The following is a 19,169-nucleotide window of genomic DNA, read 5'->3' as shown; positions in this document are numbered from 1 at the left end:
GCTTTTTGGTTTGTGTTCATTCCTTAATTCATAACCAAATAATGTAGAAGCTCCCATAAAACAGAGGGTCCCATGGTGTGTGGGCTTGGCTCTCCTAGGGAAATTCAAAGCAGAATATTGGTAAATCCAGCCTGGATAAGAAGTGTATTAAATGCCACGCTGGATACTTTAGGGCTCATTTTATAATCGCAACTGCAAATCACTGTTTTGGCTGCAAAATTTAGATCACAGTGCTATTCGAAAAGGTATTCCCCGCCCATTCCTACTGTCTTGCAGGAAGGGCCTATGTGCACCATCAGCATGTTCTGAAGTATTACTGGGAAATGCACACAGTGACACAAGGGGTTAGAGTTAGAATGTGGCTGCTGGTACTTTCTGGGCTAATTTTAGCCATGGCTGCAAATGACTTGCACCAAGTGAATTGAGCCCTAATGGCATTAATAAATATATAAAGTGTGCCAGGAGTAATGGTTTTCCAACACAAGATGTAGGCGGAATGGCATGTGCTGCACTGTGCATGGGATTTACCAAAATGGATGCTAATTTGTCACCATATTGGTACATCACACACAACTTGCTGTACCTGCAATTACACTAGAATTCTGGGAAAAAACATGGGTAAAGAAACCTGTAAATTAGGTTGCTGCATGTATTGTATCAGGTCATTTGGGTACCTTGGAACAACCCCTTGTGTAGGTACCCTCTGCTTTCCAGGATGGCACAGAGCTGAGCCAGAGTTTGGTTTGAGGGGGACCCCTTCTGATACAAAGTATTCTCCTTTGGAAGAAAGGGGTAAGTGCTTATGTGCGTAGGTGGGGTAAGGGGGGGGGCTCTTTGGTTCTGTTATTCTTGCAGGAATGAGCAGATTCATAACGTCTGTGACTGAAACCCAACTTAACATGCCTTTTCCAAGTTACACTGCCTTTTAAGTGTGACCCAGTCACACAGAAGGGGGACAAAACCCTCTTCTTAGGGGGGGAGACTTTCTGGAGTTTCAGTCTTCTTCCCACCCTAACATGTATCGGGACATATTTTATTGAAACAACCCACAGGTCTTATAGGCTTTGGGCTAAACCATGTCCCTTACAAGCCTAAATGGGTTTAGAACAGCCTGAGCTCTAGCAATTTTGGCCCTGCCCTTATAATAACTAAGGATTCTATAATAACATAGACAACATTTTTCCTGCAGTCAGCATTTAGGATAATGAAAAAAAAAAACAATTGGTTATGGTGGCTTAGTGGTCAGGCCTACTGGATAGTAAGTATATGACTTTTAGGTCTTGAATCCCTAATGAGGGCAGTGCTACCTGTACCGTCTGATGGCTGCCCTGAATCATGCAATGAAAGTTAACTTTTAGTATGTAATAGAATGGCTAATTCTAAGCAAACTTTCAGTTGATCTTCATTTTTTCTTTTTAATAGTTTTCTTCTTCTGTCTCTTTTTAGCTTTTAAATAGGACTCACTGACCCAGGCAGCCAAACTATTGCTTAGTGATGCTACAATTTTAGTGATACTTTTTTTTATTATTTAAAGGAATACTGTCATGGGAAAACATGTTTTTTTCAAAACCCATCAGTTAATAGAGCTTCTCCAGCAGAATCCTGCATTGAAATCTGTTTTTCAAAAAGACGGATTTATTTATATTTAATTTTGAAATTTCACATGGGGCTAGCCATATTCTTCATTTCCCAGGTGCCACAGCCATGTGACCTGTGCTCTGATAAACTTCAGTCACACTTTACTGCTGCGCTGCAAGTTGGAGTGATAACCCGCCCCCCCCAGCAGCCGATCAGCAGAACAATCGGAAAGGAGCAAGATAGCAGCTCCCAGTAGGTATCAGAATAGCACTCAATAGTAAGAAATCCAAGTCCGGCTTGGGACTCCTCCAGTTACATGGGAGTAGGAGAAAGAATAGGTTAGCTGAAAGCAGTTCTAATGAGTAGCGCTGGCTCCTTCTGAAAGCTCAGACTCAGGCACAATGCACTGAGATGGCGCCTACACACCAATATTACAGCTAAAAAATTACATTTGTTGGTTCAAGAATAACATTTTAAATGGTGAATTGTTTGCTATGTAAACAGTGTAATTTAGAAATAAAAGTCTACTATAAAAATCATGATAGTATCCCTTTAACTTTCTATTTAGTCCCTCTCCTATTTATATTCTAGTCTCTCAAATCAATGACTGGCTGCTAGGGTAATTTGGACCCTAGCAACCAGATAGCTGCTGGAATTCCAGACTGGAGAGCTTCTACATAAAGAGCTAAATAATTCAAAAACCACAAATAATTTAAAAAAAAAAGGCCAATTAGAAACTGTCTCAGAGTATCACTCTCTACATCATACTAAAAGTTAATTTAAAGGTGAACAACCCCTTTAATGTACTGTTGCCTTCACAATATTAAACTCATGTATTTATACAAATATACTCTTATACACTGATCTCGGAGACACAAGGACCCGCCTGGAAAGGTCAGCACCAAATTACCTGCTGCTCTACCAATGGAAGTCGGTTGTTTTTCCAGAAACGGTGCCACGGTAGATAATCCCTAGTATGTACATAGAATATTACACAGAATTATTATCTTTTAGTGGCCTGATATTTCCTGTCCTATCAGCACAGTTGTGTTTTTCCCTTACATTTCAGACATTTGCTGCAAGGTTGCTCTAAATACAATGACATTCAAATATTTGCTTTGCAGCCGTAATGTATACGTGGGCACATGATAAGAGCGGCCAATCTGTAATGATTCCATCTGCGGGGAATAAGTACCAGAGAAACCTACTGTTTGACTTACTTTCCAATGAAAGAATTTCTCGGATCCTCGGAAGAACCCAACAGCAAATAATGACCCTGGGGCTATTTTCTCCTATAGGTTTATCAGTAGTTGAAGCAGTATCTATGGGTCACAGCCATTCCAGTGTTGTTTACGGGCAACCGAGCACTAGTGAGATGGATATCTTGGACAGGGAATGGCATTCTGGGTCTCCCAGGAGATTCTGATCTGTATTATCATAGAATTCACAACAAAACTGTAATATTTACAGAGATAAACATGTTTTTTTTCCCCTATAAAAATGTTGGAGCCCATGTAGGTCTTCATTATTCTGATAGGATATTTCAGGTAAGTAGTTATTTAGTACCTTTGTGTATTCAAATCTGCAGCATGATCTCTAGGTGTTGGTGAAATATAACTCACAAATGCCACACTGGGAGCTCACAGTGATCCGTGAGTTTGAATACCAGCCCCTTACTGATAAAAAGGAAATTATATAGTAGAGAAACTCTGCAGTTCTGGGATCTATTATCTGGAAAGCTACTGGTTATGGGATTTCATAAAATGGAACATTGTGCCTTAAGGACAAGGAAAGGTACAATAACTAGGGGGTGCTGACAAGGGACACCCTGTGCCACCTGTTATGCTGGCCCCCCTTCACTGCGCTTATGTTTCCAGCACCGGATTGTGCTCTCTGCAATAGAAGAGCTGAACGTACGGTTTATTACCTGGGAATTCAACACTTAAAGTTACCAGAATAGACATTTTTGCCACCCCTGGTAACTTGTGGGGTGCTGCTGCCAATGCAGTCTTCCCAAAATGTTTCGGCCCTGGGTACTTTTCTGCACAGCATTGTGGTATTATTCTCATCCAATCCCCCAGCATCCTCTGTGCCACCCTGGCCTAGCCCATGCGTGTTAGTTCTTCCCTGATTTCTATACTGTGCAGAGGATGCTGGGACAGCGCATTGCTGAGAAGTAATGTCCCCTGGACCACAACATTCTGGATAACAGATCCCATACCTGCATTGCATTTTGCAGCTTTTGCTGAATTCTGTGTTTTTCAGCTTCCTACCAAGAGGCACATCTGTGGAACAGACTGAGGATGTGGAGCCGAGTCTTTGTCTGTGGGGTGGTATCTCTCTGTCTCGTCTGGCCCGAGGCTGTTACCGCTGGAACCAGTTTTCTGAGCCCGGCAGATTTGCAAAAATCTTCAGTAAATATTCAACCAAGAATTATTTTTAAGTATTTGGTTTAGACAAAACCCACTTACTCAGATGAGCCGGATCTGCTTTCTCACTCCCCTTATTCACTATGTATTATGTGGCATTGCCTTGGCACTGCTGTATTTGGGCAGAGTTTCCCTTACACTTAATTTCCCATACACTGAATATTACAAGTTTGTAATATACCATTTTGATATTTTTCCTTTGATAGGGGCAATAATATAGGCTTTGAGGTATTAACATATAGGTCCGGGATCCCCAACTTTTTTCACCCGTGAGCAACATTTAAATGAAAAAAGTGTTGGGGAGCAACACAATCATGAAAAAGGTTTCTAGGAGTAGCAATAAGAGCTATAATTGGCTACTTAATAGCCCCTATGTGGACTGGCAGCCTACAGAAGGCTCTGTTTGGCATTATACTTGGTTTTTATGCAACCAAAACTTGCCTCCTAATCAGAAATTCAAAAATTGAGGCCACTGAGAGCAACATCCAAGGGGGTGGGGAGCAACATGTTGCTCACAAGCCACTGGTTGGGGAACACTGATATAGGTATTCATGTTCTGCATTGCAATAACGCCATGAGTTGCATCCCCCGTTCCAGGTTAAGAGACCGCCCAGAAAGCTGCAGCACAATGAGCATCGCAGGGAGGCTTTGGACCCTTGGGACAGTCCAGTGGGTGAAATGCCCGATGAGGAGAAGGGATTCAGGGTTTGTATCTATTTTTCAGCTTTAATGCCAAAGGGCATTGTACAAAATAAATGAACTGGTGAATGATTTATGGCAATGGCAGTGGGATTCTTGCAGCTGACTCCTTTCCTATCTAATGCAGCTCTCACTCCCACTGGAGATCAACCTGAAAATGGCAGAGGAGCAATTCCAAAAACAAAAAGCTGCTCTCCAGGATATCTTACTTGCGTTATTCTCCATCACTCCATCTCAAGGTAGGCTCTTCCTATGAACTTAAAGAGGCGGTTCACCTTTAAGTTAACTTGTAACTATTGCTCTGTGAGGCTACAATTTTATCTCTCTATTCAGGCCCTCTCCTATTTATATTGCAGTGTCTCATTCAAACCACTCTCTGGTTGCTAAGGTAATTAGTACCTTAGCAACCAGATAGCTTATTTTTGTTCAGCAGCTCTCCAAACCGGAGAGCTGCTAAACAAACAGTAAAACCATTAAAAAAACACAAATAATGGGGGAAAAAAGACCAACTGCAAATTGTCTCAGAATATTACTCTCTACATCATACTAAAAGTTAACTCAAATTGCTAGCAATGTCCTGTTCTTAGCAACTTTTCACTTGGGGGCACATTTACTTATCCACGAATGCTCCGACCGTTCGCTTGATCGGTCCAATCGTATTTTCTGCGACTTTTTCGGCGCTTGCATGACTTTTTCGGTGCTTGCACGACTTTTTCATATTTTTAACGCGAAAAAATCGGATTGGTTTTGCCGCTGTTTACAATCGTTCGATACGAAAATTTTGTGTCTTTCTGATCGCCAATACGATATTATCGTGACTAATACGATTTTTTCGGAAGCATTTTCGTGATATTTGCGATCTTCAGAAATTTCCAATCCGAATTTTGCCCATTCGGGATTCTAACTCGTGTTTTGATAAATCTGCCCCTTAGTCTCAATTTCATATTTATTTTTTAATTATTTGCCTTCTTCTGCCTTTTAGCCATCTGATCATTTTTTTGTAGATACGCAAGATAGAACTGAATAACAAGGAAGAATTGACTAAAACCACATGATCCAGTGTGACAGACAGCTACTCCCAGCAGCTCCCAACATGCTATTATGTCTCTGATTAATACAGATAAGTTAGGTTAGGCAAACTCAGCAACATTGTATTAGTGGCACTTACATCCTTACAGCTGTATATTATTTCTGTAGTTAATAAATATATACTATGCATTTCATCTTGGTGTGGTTTAATCAGTAATGTTCTCATCCTCTGTATGTTCTGTTACTTGTACAATGGGGGTCAAAGAAAATGTAGGGTCCAGCCTAAAGGGTGGGCTGCTGTTTCACGTGTGCTGTGATTATCTGGAAGGGTAGGGTAGGACTAGGCTGCTGGGCTGTGGGTGTTTGGGGGGAGTTTGGGCTGCTGCACTGTGGGTGTTTGGGGGGAGTGTTTGAATGAGTGTAATGGGTGCAAAAATACATTGGCCCAGCCCGGGCTCATTTAGGACATTCATGTCAGAGAGGAGAGACTGTTCATATTAAGGACAGAGTTAAACCATACGGCAACAGTGGTGTAGCCAACAAATGCACAGTTATTTGAACCATACACTTATAAGAAACCTTTGCTAGATCCCTAGCAGGAATGCCATCATTCACCAATTAGTTCAAATAAACCTGCATCAAAGCATGAAGTATGAACAAGAATGGTGGGGAAAGGGGAAAAAAAGAGCAAATGATTATACTGCAATAATTGAATTCAATGTAATGTGATAAAACTCTTAGTTGGAGAATTTAGACTTTGGGTTCCAGCAGCATTTTACGGACGTATTTTATTTCTGTATTAAGTCCCTCTGCAGTTATCCAAATCCCTTTGGCTGTTGGGGGGTGGTATGAACAGTTCCAGAATTTGGAAAGCGGCAGGTTACATATCAGTGTCAATTACTGCACCAACACTCACAAAAGTGACCCAGGAGGAGCCGGCAAAGGAAGTGGCAATGCATTTCTGGCTGATGCTTACAGGTTATATACACAGTAAAGGAAAACATTTCAAAATAATAATACATTTCATTTTAATTACCAAATTTAAAATTTGTTTGTTTTTGTTTTGTTAAAACTGCTTTAAGAAACACAAAAATAGCATTGATTGTGATAACTTTTATATTTCTGCGTGGTTTCTGAAGTTCAGGAAAAAGACAAAAACTAAGAAAGTCATAAAATAAGGAAATGCACCAATGGCTTCAAGTTTCCTTAAAAAGGTGAGAGCACACACACATACACACGCCTATAAGCTGTACAGCCGGTTAGTGTTCTGCAGCAGCGTTGCCAGGACGGACTTCACCGACAGGTTCTTGGTTTTTGCAATCTCCTGTACTGTGTGCATGGCCAAACCTGGGTGGGAGAATTTACACAAACTTTTGGGAACCTGAAAAAAACAGAAATGTAAAGGTGATATATGTAAGCAGAGCATCTTAAGAGGGCCATGCACTAGAGTCCTGCACAGATCCAGTCAGGCAGACCAGTGTTCAACCTGGATCCGCTGACCCATATCCTGATCCTGCTATGCCCGCTACCTTGAAACGCTAACCTAATTCACCCACAATGAGATCTGACTTGGGACCTGCAAAACCAGAAGCAACGTCATTCCAGAGGTGAATCAAACAAGTAAATAGAACAAAATTGCTTAATTAATGGTGATGGGTGGAAGGGGGATACCCAAACAGGATACCTGCAGACTACTGGAAACCTAACCACTTTGAGGGTATTCCGGAGGAACCTGACCTGCTGCAGGTCTCTACCATACACTGCTTGGTCAGGGGACCCCGTACATGGGCCAAGCAAAGCTGCTGAATAAGTCATGAGCTGCAACTCAAAATTCTGCTCTATTAGAATTATTATGCCACTCACTCAGTCAGGAAGCTGATATACAGTACTTGCTGTTATACAGGAAGTAAACTACCATTTATAGTAAACAATACCTCTGGTAACCCATATATATGTATATAACTCAAAATCAATGCCTTATATAAAATATATCACCTGTCTGGGTAGAAAGTAGGGAGCATCTGTTTCTACAATCAGCCTCTCCAGGGGGATCTGTTTCATGGCTTCTCGTGCTTCCTGGGCAGAGGGGTATGTGAGTACTGCAGTGAACCCAACAGCCATGTTTGGGAATTCAGTCAGAAAGGGTTCTATTACCTTGTAATTCCCAGTGAAGCAGTGCCTAATAAGGAAAGAAAGTGCAAGGTCAATACACATCATAACCAGGAGAGGTTATCTCACGCCTACGAGACATGAAAGTCCTGGAAGAAATGACAGCCAGACTCAGGGGGACATGTGCACAACACGATACAATATGGTCAAAGTGGGATTACTTTATCTCCCAAAACTATCCACCCCACAGGAATAGACCTATGTAACAAGGGATATCATTTTATATACGCTAATCTAAGAGCAAATATAGAGGTAATAGATAGAACCTAAACCAAGCCCCTGGGAATTATAATGAAACTGTTATTGTATTGACTCTGTTATGTTTGCTAACTGTTTTGTCATTTTATCTATATGTACAAAATTCGACTTGACTTTATGCTACATGATCCTTGCCATTGACTATAAGAGCTACAGTATTATACCTTGAGGAAATAAACATTGTATGTTAAATAATGCTGTCAAAACCAAAAAAAATTTAAGTTACAAAAAAAAAAAAAAAAAAAAAAAAAAAAATACACATCATATTCAGCAGTACCAGAATGATACACAACAAACAAGCACACAATAATCATTGCCAATGCAATGAAGTAGTGAGAAGATCTGCTGAACTAAACATTATACAGACTAGGTTTTAACTTTTTAGTATGAAGACAGTGATATTCTGAGACAGTTCGCAAATGTTTTTCTTATGTTCAGCAGCTCTGCAGTTTAGAAATGCAGCAGCTATGGTAGCTAGAGACCAAAAAGGCCTAGCAACCATGGCAGTAGTTTGAATTAGAAATTGGATGATGATGATAAATAGAATAGGAAGATAAGTAATTAAAAAAAGTAAAAGTAAAATGATAGCCTCAGAAAGCAATAGTTATTTGGCTGCAGGGGTCAGTGACCCCCTGATTTGAAAGACCATTCTATAAAATATTAAATGTAAACCTATGGTAAACTACCCCTTTAAAGGAGTTGTTCTCTTTTAATTTAACATTAAGTATGATGCAGACAGTGATGTACTGAAACACTTTGCAATTAGCCTTCATTTTTATTTTTGAAATTATTATCTTTTTGTTCAGCAAGTTCTCCAGTTTGGAATCTCAGCAGCTATCTGGTTGCTAGGGTTCAAGTTACCCTAGCAACCAGGTAGTGGTTTGAATGAGGGACTGAAAGATGAATAGGAGATATTATGGGTTCTTTTTCTTCTTCTTCTTTAAATCAGTCCTTACTAAGAGACGTTAGGCAGATTTCACAATTACTTTTACAGTACCCTGACACTGTATTTAGGACAAGACTTTTAAGTTATTTATCAAACAATCTGCCCTTTTACTTAGGTAACGTTGGATTGAACATATCTAGAAAATGCAGTCATGCATTCTGTTGGCCAGAGAAACAAACTTTGCCTTTAAGATAACAACAAATGTTCATGAGGACTAACAGGAACAGGAAGCGAGCGGTCTAAACACACGGTGAGCAAAAATCATCCCTCACAAAAACATGAGCAAGGTTGTTTCTCACCGATGGATCTTGTAATCTCGGGGAACGCACTTCTTCATAATCTTCATCAGATCCTCATCGGCATCCCGACAGTGAATAACAAGAGGCTTGCCCATTGAAACAGCCAGCTTCAGCTGCTTCTCAAACACCTCCACACATGCAATGGAAATAGAAAGATAAATACCTTTATGTTTGGGCTTAGAGTACACACTCTTAGAGAAAGCCAATTCAACTCCATAAAGTAAATATATAGGGAGAGAACATGTTGTTTGTATGTGAACCACATTTTAGCATCTCATAAAGAAACAGGTTAAGGGTAAAAAGGAAATGTATATTAGTTGTGTTAAAGTGGAGGTTTCAATTGACTGCAGGGATCTATGCAACTCTGAGATTTATAGGCATTGACACATGAGGAGATTAGCTTCCCATACTAAATGTCCTCTACCACAGGTGACTAATCTCCTTCAAATGCTTTCCCACTGGCTAAAATGCAAATTGCTGGTGGCAAAAAATATACAGCGCAGCTACTTTGCAACATAGCCCAAAGCTGCCCATCGAGGAAACTTCCGGCTACTTTGGAAAATAACTGCACTACATATGTTTCCCCACTGATGATTTGCATTTTAGCCAGGGGAAAGGAAACAAGGGATGTGTCACTGCACTAAAAGGCCATTTACAATCCCAGTGCAGTATAGACCATTCTGGTGTGTGTGCGGTCAAAAATACCATTAGGGCATGATGTTTATTTTTGGCACAAGTCTGCTGCACCTAATGACTCGGCCCTGGAATTGCTGCCATGCTCAGGGGGCAGTAGCTCCTGGGTTCCCCACTGTTTATAGGCGCAAAATTCACATTCGGTATGAGCAATGCCATTTGTTAGTACTTGCGTCCAAACACACACCTAGTAGCGCCATAGTATGCATCCTACTTCTTCTGTTGAATTATTCACAAGCCCACCTATTGACACTGGGCAACCCTGGAGATACTGCACCTTGAACATGGCAGAGCTGATTCAGAAGGCTAATGCAGTTGTAACACCATGCAGTCATAAATAAATTAAATTGAATTATTTGAAATCCAGCCTTTCCAGCTTTGTTGTATAAACTACTGTCTGGCTGCTGGGGTCAATGAATTGAATACTTAATTAATAAAAATATGAAAAATAACAACTAAACTGAAAGCTAAGCAATCCACGTCCAATGTCCATTGCCTCTTTATCATAGGTCACATAACACCACAAGTGGCACAATCCATGAAAACAGCCCCACTATGCTTAGTATGTACTATGCACATTTGTCCTACAAAGCACAGGTTTCACTCAGAATGAACACACAGAATCCAGTCATTGCTACACCCAGTCTCACCTCGTGCTGCACTGATACCTCAGTGGAACATTTGTATGAATAATCTAAACCCATTTCTCCATAGGCAACTGCCTTCGGATGCCTCATTGCCTTCAAAATCTCTTCTTGCTTTTTGTCATTGTAATACTGTGCAAAGTGAGGATGACAACCAAATGCCCCCCAGACCATGTCCTCTTCAAGCAAATGCTCCCACTGGTGTTTGTGTAATGTACCCGGGTCACAGAAATCAGCAATGCAGCCCTGAAATTCCCTAGGGAATGTGGTGGTGTATTTCCTTCTAAGCTCTGTAAAAGAGCCACTGAATGAGAGTTTTGAAAACAACATGTCCAGGTGGCAGTGGGTGTCAATGAAGCCATCCTCCAGGAACTTGGGAAGTTTAATAGTGTCTGTGAGGCATGGCTCTGATGTCCTTCTCATCACCTTAGTTGTGTTCCCATAGGTCCAAGAGGTATCGAAGGAGCCAGATCTCTCACGGCGCCTGCTTCCAGCACTATCACTATCGCTTGACACACTAAGAACTGTATTATCCACAATGTTAGCAGAATGTTCAGAAATAAGGCTGCTGTTGGCTGCATCCTGGCGCCAAGTGTTCTCCTCGGTTCTGGGCACATATGTGGAGCTACTGGCTGACCTTTCCATGTAATGTCTCCATGGGCTTCTGTAGAGGTGCAGTGGGTACATGACGTAATGAGAAGACACATCGAAGGTCTCCTGTGTGGCGGGACTGGAAGGAAGAACCTCATCTTCCTGTGAAAATCTAGCCAACGACACCACATCTTCAATATCAGAGAAGTCACTACCAATGGATGGATCCTTATCCGAAACATCTTCCTGCACAAATAGAAAACAGAAAATCATACTAAGGAAATATAACTTATAAGAGTCCATTCTACCAAGGATAAATTCAGCTAGCAGAAAAGCTCAAACTACTGTCTCCCAATAACTCAAATAGAAAATTGCATGAGAGCATTGGTGCTTTTCAGCCCAGAGACTTTGGAACATTCAGGTTTAAACTGCCATTCTATTTCCTATTCTATTTAAGATAATAGGAAACACCAATGACAAATTCAGCCACTTCCCCCACCCTTGTCCCATCTAAATAAGCATAAAATATTGTGTTAAATCACCGTTTTGTGGCCAATTAATTAGTCTAAGTAAAATACACTGCTTTTGTGAAAGCATACCCATGAGCATGCCAAAGTATGTACTGTGCAGCTCACCACACAAATTCTCACCTTGTCACCCTCTTTGTCAGAATCCTCATCATACAGAAATACAAGACGTGAAGATTCCTGCTGTGTATCAGCTCCTGGCTCAGGTTGAAGCTCTGGGGTTGCAGGGCTAGAATCAAGCAACTCCGCACAGTTTTCATCATTCTCTTCTTGATGCTCTGATGCTACAGTCTCTTTTACCCCAGGCAAGGTCTTGCTCTCTGTTTCTGGGCTATAAGATGTCTCTGCTGTGCTTGTATCATTACCCTTCTCTTTCAGAATAAATTTGTTTGATTCTTCATCACTTTCTTTCTCTCTATGTCTTTTTTTGGGGGTGCTAGTCAGTGACTGTGTTCTCTCAGGATTCTTTATGATATCTTGAAATGCTTTCATAAACAGCATAGAGGGAGCCTGAGCTCTGGGTGTCCTAGAGCAGGAGATGTCCTTTTGGGACCGTCTGGTATTTTCAGTACCCTGATCAGCATTATGGTTACCCTGCAAAGCAAAAGTAGCTGTATCTTAAAATAAATTAAAAACAGGAATAGCAATAATATCTTGCAAGGCTTTTAAATGGACCTGTGGGAGATGCAATGAATATCCATGACATTTTCACCACCAAATTGTTTATCTGGTTAAAGGAGAAAGAAAAGTTAACAAACCATGGGTATATTTATCATGCAGTGTAAAAAGTGGATTAAAACATTACCAGTGATGTTGCTCGTAGCAGCCAATCAGATGCTTTGTTTTGGTTTTGTAACTGTTAAAATCTAAGTGCTGATTGGTTGCCCTGGGCAACATCACCGGTAATGCTTCACTCCACTTTTTACACAGCATAATAAATATACCCCTAAGGGTGCCAATATGGTGGGCTGCTGTGTCCCCCATATAAATCGCCCTGGCCTGAAGCACTTTCTGCTGGAGAGCTGTGCCACCATGTTTGATTCATTTTGCAAGTATCCCCTGGGCAGGCACAAGCTCACCAACAGTACCATATCGCAAATGCTTCTGAGCAGGGGATACAGGTGAAATGGATTTAACATTACGGAGTGGGCGCTGGTGCATTTTTCATGGAAGACATGAAGAAGCCCTGGCCAGAAGGCTAATGTCACTGGGTCTGTCCAACGAATTAGCACCCTACAGTGTTTAACTTTAAGTATGAAAAACACATGTCTAAGTAGTACTATGAAGCACTTGATTTCTTTGGTCTGTAGGCTTAAGGGCACTGAGATAATATATAACAGATTTAGCCAAATAAAAAAATGGAACTCAAGTACCTCTGAACGCTTAGTCGAAGCTCCTGCTGAGGTCACCTTCAGAGTGCTTTCATTCACAGAAGAAGTATGTAAACTGGGCCTGATTCTGCCTTTGGCCCGTGCAGAATGCTCTTCAGAATCCTCATTCCGGAACCTAGGGCTCTCAGATGGAGCAGCACTGCGTGGACTTATGGTTACGCGTCGTACAGATGCCTGGGGGGGTCTTTCTGACTCTTCGCTTGTGGTGTAACTGACCCTTCTCGGTGGATCGCTCTCACTACGCTTAAGGTATTTGTTGGGGGACATCTCTGGTGGACTTGACCACCTATGCTTTCTTAAATTGTTACTACTCGAAGCCATAATTGCCTAAAAATAAAACAACAGTACATAATTAGGTGCAGTTAAAAATAACAACAGCATGGTAAATGAAGATATTGCACTTTTGTATCACTTTACCTCTTTAAACCCAATTAGTTTGCACACTGTCACCCAGTACGTTTTTGTTTCATGTTGTTAGAAGTTACCTAGTTCCACCAAAAACAGCAGATTCAAAATTCAGAGGCCGATATTATAATCGGAAATACAATTTTTTCCCTGCACGACAAAAAGATTACTAAGTGCATGTGTTTTGGGGCCAGTACTGTACATTAGCAAATTATTAACAGAATTTTACATATACATAGTCTGCAGGTCAGCCCTTTGTTGCAGAGGAACTACGTTGAAGCCTTTCCTAACTTTAAAGGGGCAGTATGCATTCTTTTTATACATTAGCTCAGTAAATATGGCTTGTGTGCAAAAGAAAATATCTATAGTTTTTGTTAAAGTGAAAGTACATTTATTTTACAACTTCCTGGTTTGACAAAGAGAAGGTGGTTGAACAAATACCAGTGCACAAATAAAGCCTTTATATAACAAACACCTTTTAATCTGTAAGCCTCTGGCACAGCCTGTATCTGGCAGGGGGGTCGTTTATACAGAGCTCATTAAAGAATTTTCCTGATTACAGTGTTATAAAAGGGGTGGTAGCAATTGTTAAAAAGGATAGCAATTATCCAAGTGCTTATAATAGAAAAAACACCTGTTTAGGGTGCCCATGTTAAATACATTCAAAGCCTGACATCTGATCTCGGGCTTTTGCCAAGCTGCATTTCCCAGCATCCACTGCTAAGTTTTATTGTAGTTGTATGAAGCTATAACTGGCTCCACTGGTGCAGTAGGCTTTGCAAATCTGGACCTGATATTCTTGTTATCTATTGCAATATCACTTTCTAGGAAAGGCCACAGGCTTCATATAATTAAGAGTAAATAGTGATTGCCCAGGGTTGGCACTAATGATAATGAGCACTATGACTGGAAAGGTGCAGTCATTTTCCTAGAGACACAAATGTATAATTTATGATGCAACCTTAGATGTCGGACTCTATAAATGAACACAGATTTTGCGAGAAAACCAAATTTTATTACATATATTTTGTATATTTATTAACTCATTTTTAAACCACATATTGTGGGGTTCCAGAGTCATTTATAATCTCCAATTAAATCCTAGCACCCCCACATTACCAAATGCCCTCCTTTCCTTCTCCATATGTTACACCATCCTTGCTTTCCTATCACTACCATTTTACTAATACAGGTATAGGATCTGTTATCAAGAATGCTCAGGACCTGGGATCTTCCGGATAAGGGATCTTTCCGTAGTTTGGATCTCCGTGCAAGTTTACTAAAAAATAATTTAAACATTAAATAAACCCAGTAGGATTGTTTTGCCTCCAATAAGGATTAATTATATCTTAGTTTGGATTAAGCACAAGGTACTGTTTTATTATTACAGAGAAAAGGGAATCATTTAACCATTAAATAAACCCAATAGGGCTGTTCTGCCCCCAATAAGGGGTAATTATATCTTAGTTGGGATCAAGTACAGGTACTGTTTTATTATTACAGAGAAAAGGGAATCATTTAACCCTGAAATAAACCCAATAGGGCTGTTCTGCCCCCAATAAGGGGTAATTATATCTTAGTTGGGATCAGTTACAAGGTACTGTTTTATTATTACAGAGAAAAAAGAAATCATTTCTAAAATTTAGAATCATTTGTTTAAAATGGAGTCTATGGGAGATGGCCTTTCCGTAATTCGGAACTTTCTGGATAACGGATCCCATACCTGTAACTGCTAACAGGATTCAAGCTCTTTTGGCATTCATGGGTTATTATTTCTAACCTTTACAGCAACCCATGCAGGCCCAGACTGGCAATCTGTGGGTTCTGGCAAATGCCAGGGGGGCTGCTGTAAGATGCCATAGACAGTCACTATTTAGTGGGCTGGTGGGGGCTGTTTGGGCCTCTGTGTACTTGAAATTCCAGGACCTAGTTTAGACATGAACCCACTATGTGATGGAAGGCAACATCAGGCTCATATAACTATAGAGGAGGCAAACCCTGCACCTACAGAGGGCACAGAAGGAAAATGGCTCAGTGGTGCACCGACTGATAATTAGTTTCTACACATCTTATTCTCAGTGCTGTGGGGGCCCTAAAATTATTTTTCCTGCAGAGCCAAGTCCCTTCTGGTTGTGCCGCTGAGCAACACACAGGTTTGCGCGTAATACTGCCCTTGTTACAGGTACAGGGGCATTAAAGGGTGCAATATCATGAAGGCTCATTCACTTTGCCTTGTCCTTAGTGCCTGCCCCAGGGATGGGCGAGTCGCCATTCACCCAGTTGAAATAGGGACCCAGTTTCACATTGTATATGTTTATAAATAATATCTTATTCCCAAAGTTAAGGGCCCTCAGCTGATTCTGCTGGGGGGCCAGCTCATTTCTATTTATATCAATGACTTGAGGGTGGGCACCTATGATTTATAACCTGTGTGTGTAAATTATATATATATAATATATATATATATATATATATATATATATATATATATATATATACACACACAGGTTATAAATCATGGGTGCTCACCCTCAAGTCATTGATATAAATAGAAATGAGTTGGCCCCATTATGTGTGTGTATATATATATATATATATATATATATCTTACAATATCAGTTTACTCCTATTATACATTCCCCCCAGATACCCTTAGCATATTGGGACCACTGGGCATATGCTTTCTCTGTCCTGCCTGAGACAGGTGAAGGGAGTTATAGTTCTGTAAGAATGAGTTCTTATCTGAGACCATGACATATATTTATAACTTCACTGCTGCTCTAACATTACAGCATTTTACAGGGAGGCAAGCAAATGGACTTACTGGCTGTGTTGCCCCCGTATAACTCCCCCCGCTTCTGCTCTCTATTCTCTGCGCACTGCATCACATTTACCCCACGTCTTCTCTTCACCGCTCCGGCCACATTTCTTACTCCTTCCGCCCTACTGGTTGGTCAGGTTCTAGGTTGTGATTGGCCAGAGCACATGCCAATATGTGAAGTGGGCTTCCTATTGGCAGGTGTTGTTAGTACGGTGGGATCAAAATTAATCGGCCCTATGCTGGCGGAAAAAGTAGTGTCCATGTTGTTTGAGGCAAGACGCAGGATTTTTATAGTCTTTTCCTGTCATAGTGATCGAATAATGAGGATTAATGGTGATTATTGGGCTACGTAGGAGCATGGGCTTTCTTTGTTGCAATGTAGGAAAGGTTCAGCCCTTATGAGAAAATTACATACATCTGGAAAGTCCCTGTTAGGGTTGCCACCTTTTCTGGGAAAACAATGTATTAGCTTTCCTCTGATTGTTATCTCTTTTACCTATTAATAGCTTGGACGTGAAACTGCATTTTTACTAGCCAGGCTGGCAAAATACCATCCAGATGGCATTGTTTGCTGTGGCCTCCACTGGCGTCCCACTTACACCACTGGCGTCCCACTTACACCGCTGGCGTTCCACTTACACCGCCGGCGTCCCACTTACACCGCCGGCGTCCCACTTACACCACCGGCGTCCCACTTACACCACCGGCGTCCCACTTACACCACCGGCGTCCCACTTACACCACCGGCGTCCCACTTACACCACTGGTGTCCCACTTACTTACACCACTGGCGTCCCACTTACACCACTGGCGTCCCACTTACACCACTGGCGTCCCACTTACACCACTGGCGTCCCACTTACACCACTGGTCCCACTTACACCACTGGCGTCCCACTTACGCCACTGGCGTCCCACTTACGCCACTGGCGTCCCACTTACACCACTGGCATCCCACTTAAACCACTGGCGTCCCACTTACTTACACCACTGGCGTCCCACTTACACCACTGGTCCCACTTACACCACTGGCGTCCCACTTACGCCACTGGCATCCCACTTACTTACACCACTGGTCCCACTTACACCACTGGTGTCCCACTTACGCCACTGGTGTTCCACTTACGCCACTGGAGTTCCATTTACACCACTGGCGTCCCACTTACACCACTGGTGTTCCACTTACACCGCTGGCGTTCCACTTACAGGTGTGTGGGATTCTGGGAGCTGTGGTACAAGAGGGAGAATTTATTTATATAGTGTGTTTCTCTCATGGGACTCAAAGAGCTTTTTACACCAAGCAAGGCGACCCCATTATGTATATATATACAAAAGATGCTAGAAAGCTGCACACCATGAGGTTATGTTGATACCTGGGTGCACAGGCACCCAGGTATCAACATAACCTCATGGTGTGCAGCTTTCCAGCATCTTTTGTATACTATACCTTACAGCAGCACCCAGCTATGTTTTATTTGTTTGGTGGATGGTAGACCGATCATTCCCTTTTTTTGCATCGGTGCTTTATCAATTTTGAAATCACGTGAAGGTTTGTCTACACTGCATACAGTCCAGTAAGGGTGAAGACACACGGAGCTACTTAGTAGCAGCTACATTTCATGACTACTAACTCCAGAAAATACTCTGCCATAGATAATACTGAGAATTGCCTCTGCTAAAACACACTTAGAGACAGTTATCAGTAAATGATCAGCATTGTCTATTTTAGTAGCCAAAACAAGTAGTTGCTACCAGTAGCTCCGTGTGTCTTCACCCGTATGTTTCCGTATGCCTGTTTCTGGGTCCAACCTCTACCAGTGCTTTATAACAGCAACCTAATAATTTGCTTTCACAGAAAAAGAGGAAATTGGGGGCAATAAAAAACACACAGGATACAACAATAGTAATTCATTTATCTTTTCTTATCTTCTGACCCTTTTATGCAAACAATAGTAATTTAGATAAGAATCACTCATCGTTAGGGATGTAGCGAACCTCAAAAAAAAAGTTTGCGAACCCGTTCGCGAACTTACGCCAAAAAGTGCGTACCCCATAGACTTCAATGGGAAGGCGAACTTTAAAACCTAGAAAAGCCATTTCTGGCCAAAAAACTGATTTTAAAGTTGTTTAAAAGGTGCCACAACCTGGACAGTGGCATGCAGGAGGGGGATCAAGGGCAAAAATTTCTCTGAAAAATACGTTGTTGACACAGCTTTGCGTAAAAACGCAAGCTATTCCTATGCATACGCAAAGGCAGCTGGCAGACCTAGCGGAAATGCGCTGCGTTTTTTGCTATTTCGCACTATTAGCACCATGGAAACGGGATTTGCTTACGTCACCAGTACTAGGCTGAAAAACGCCATGTGTGGCTTGTGCGGCGTTTTTAGGCCGAGAAAAAACGCAGCGGAAAAACGCCTAAGGCGAACCCAAATTGCGAACATCGCGAAAAGTTTGTGAACTTGCGAACACCCGATGTTCGCGCGAATTAGTTCGCCGGCGAACAGTTCGCTACATCTCTACTCATCGTGTCCCTTAGGGCTCTGGCACACGCGCCCGCGACAAAACTCCCTGTTCACGGGGGACTAATCTCCCCGAAATGCCATCCCACCGGCGAAAATGTACACGGCGCAGCGATTTCCCTGAAATTGTGGAAGTTGCCTTGAGAGGAAACTTCTGCAATTGCAGGGAAAT

The 19,169-nt window shown here is 41.6% G+C and overlaps 2 protein-coding genes across 4 annotated transcripts; one reads left to right on the top strand and one right to left on the bottom strand.

Moving 5' to 3' along the window:
* Nucleotides 1-2,357: 2,357 nt before the first annotated feature.
* Nucleotides 2,358-5,929, top strand: LOC101733910 (ghrelin-like). Its single transcript, XM_004914128.4, has 4 exons — nucleotides 2,358-3,992; nucleotides 4,605-4,712; nucleotides 4,834-4,945; nucleotides 5,711-5,929. Exons 1-4 carry the CDS (start codon nucleotides 3,882-3,884, stop codon nucleotides 5,731-5,733), a joined length of 354 nt encoding a protein of 117 aa, XP_004914185.1. The 5' UTR covers nucleotides 2,358-3,881; the 3' UTR covers nucleotides 5,734-5,929.
* Nucleotides 5,930-6,746: 817 nt separating this feature from the next.
* Nucleotides 6,747-16,716, bottom strand: tatdn2 (TatD DNase domain containing 2). 3 transcript variants are annotated; one of them, XM_002936254.5, is made up of 7 exons: nucleotides 16,483-16,716; nucleotides 13,236-13,580; nucleotides 11,986-12,456; nucleotides 10,751-11,581; nucleotides 9,408-9,535; nucleotides 7,731-7,914; nucleotides 6,747-7,116 (listed from the first exon to the last, which is right to left on the bottom strand). In XM_002936254.5, the coding sequence occupies exons 2-7, from the start codon at nucleotides 13,572-13,574 to the stop codon at nucleotides 6,976-6,978; spliced, it is 2,094 nt and encodes a 697-aa protein (XP_002936300.1). In that variant the 5' UTR covers nucleotides 13,575-13,580; nucleotides 16,483-16,716; the 3' UTR covers nucleotides 6,747-6,975. The 3 variants fall into 3 exon arrangements, with proteins under 3 accessions (XP_002936300.1, XP_031757021.1, XP_031757020.1); XM_031901161.1 differs by having other exon boundaries at nucleotides 16,553-16,716; XM_031901160.1 differs by lacking the exon at nucleotides 16,483-16,716 and adding an exon at nucleotides 13,671-13,776.
* Between the last annotated feature and the right edge of the window lie 2,453 nt (nucleotides 16,717-19,169).

This window comes from Xenopus tropicalis, chromosome 4, assembly GCF_000004195.4.
Source record: "Xenopus tropicalis strain Nigerian chromosome 4, UCB_Xtro_10.0, whole genome shotgun sequence".
NCBI classification, from domain to species: Eukaryota; Metazoa; Chordata; class Amphibia; order Anura; family Pipidae; genus Xenopus; species Xenopus tropicalis.
The sequence above is the reverse complement of the archived record's forward strand: the minus strand, read 5'-3'. Positions and strand labels throughout refer to the sequence as shown.

What these genes read in the sequence shown, in the direction of transcription:
- LOC101733910 (XM_004914128.4), top strand. Translation starts at nt 3,882, where the DNA reads ATGTGGAGCCGAGTCTTTGTCTGTGGGGTGGTATCTCTCTGTCTCGTC. An exon ending in CAGATTTGCAAAAATCTTCA is followed by an intron (nt 3,993 to 4,604) that starts GTAAATATTCAA and finishes CCCCCGTTCCAG; the next exon opens with GTTAAGAGACCGCCCAGAAA. An exon ending in ATGAGGAGAAGGGATTCAGG is followed by an intron (nt 4,713 to 4,833) that starts GTTTGTATCTAT and finishes TATCTAATGCAG; the next exon opens with CTCTCACTCCCACTGGAGAT.
- tatdn2 (XM_002936254.5), bottom strand. Translation starts at nt 13,574, where the DNA reads ATGGCTTCGAGTAGTAACAATTTAAGAAAGCATAGGTGGTCAAGTCCA. An exon ending in CTTCGACTAAGCGTTCAGAG is followed by an intron (nt 12,457 to 13,235) that starts GTACTTGAGTTC and finishes TTTGCTTTGCAG; the next exon opens with GGTAACCATAATGCTGATCA. An exon ending in CGAGATTACAAGATCCATCG is followed by an intron (nt 7,915 to 9,407) that starts GTGAGAAACAAC and finishes TTTCCTTATTAG; the next exon opens with GCACTGCTTCACTGGGAATT.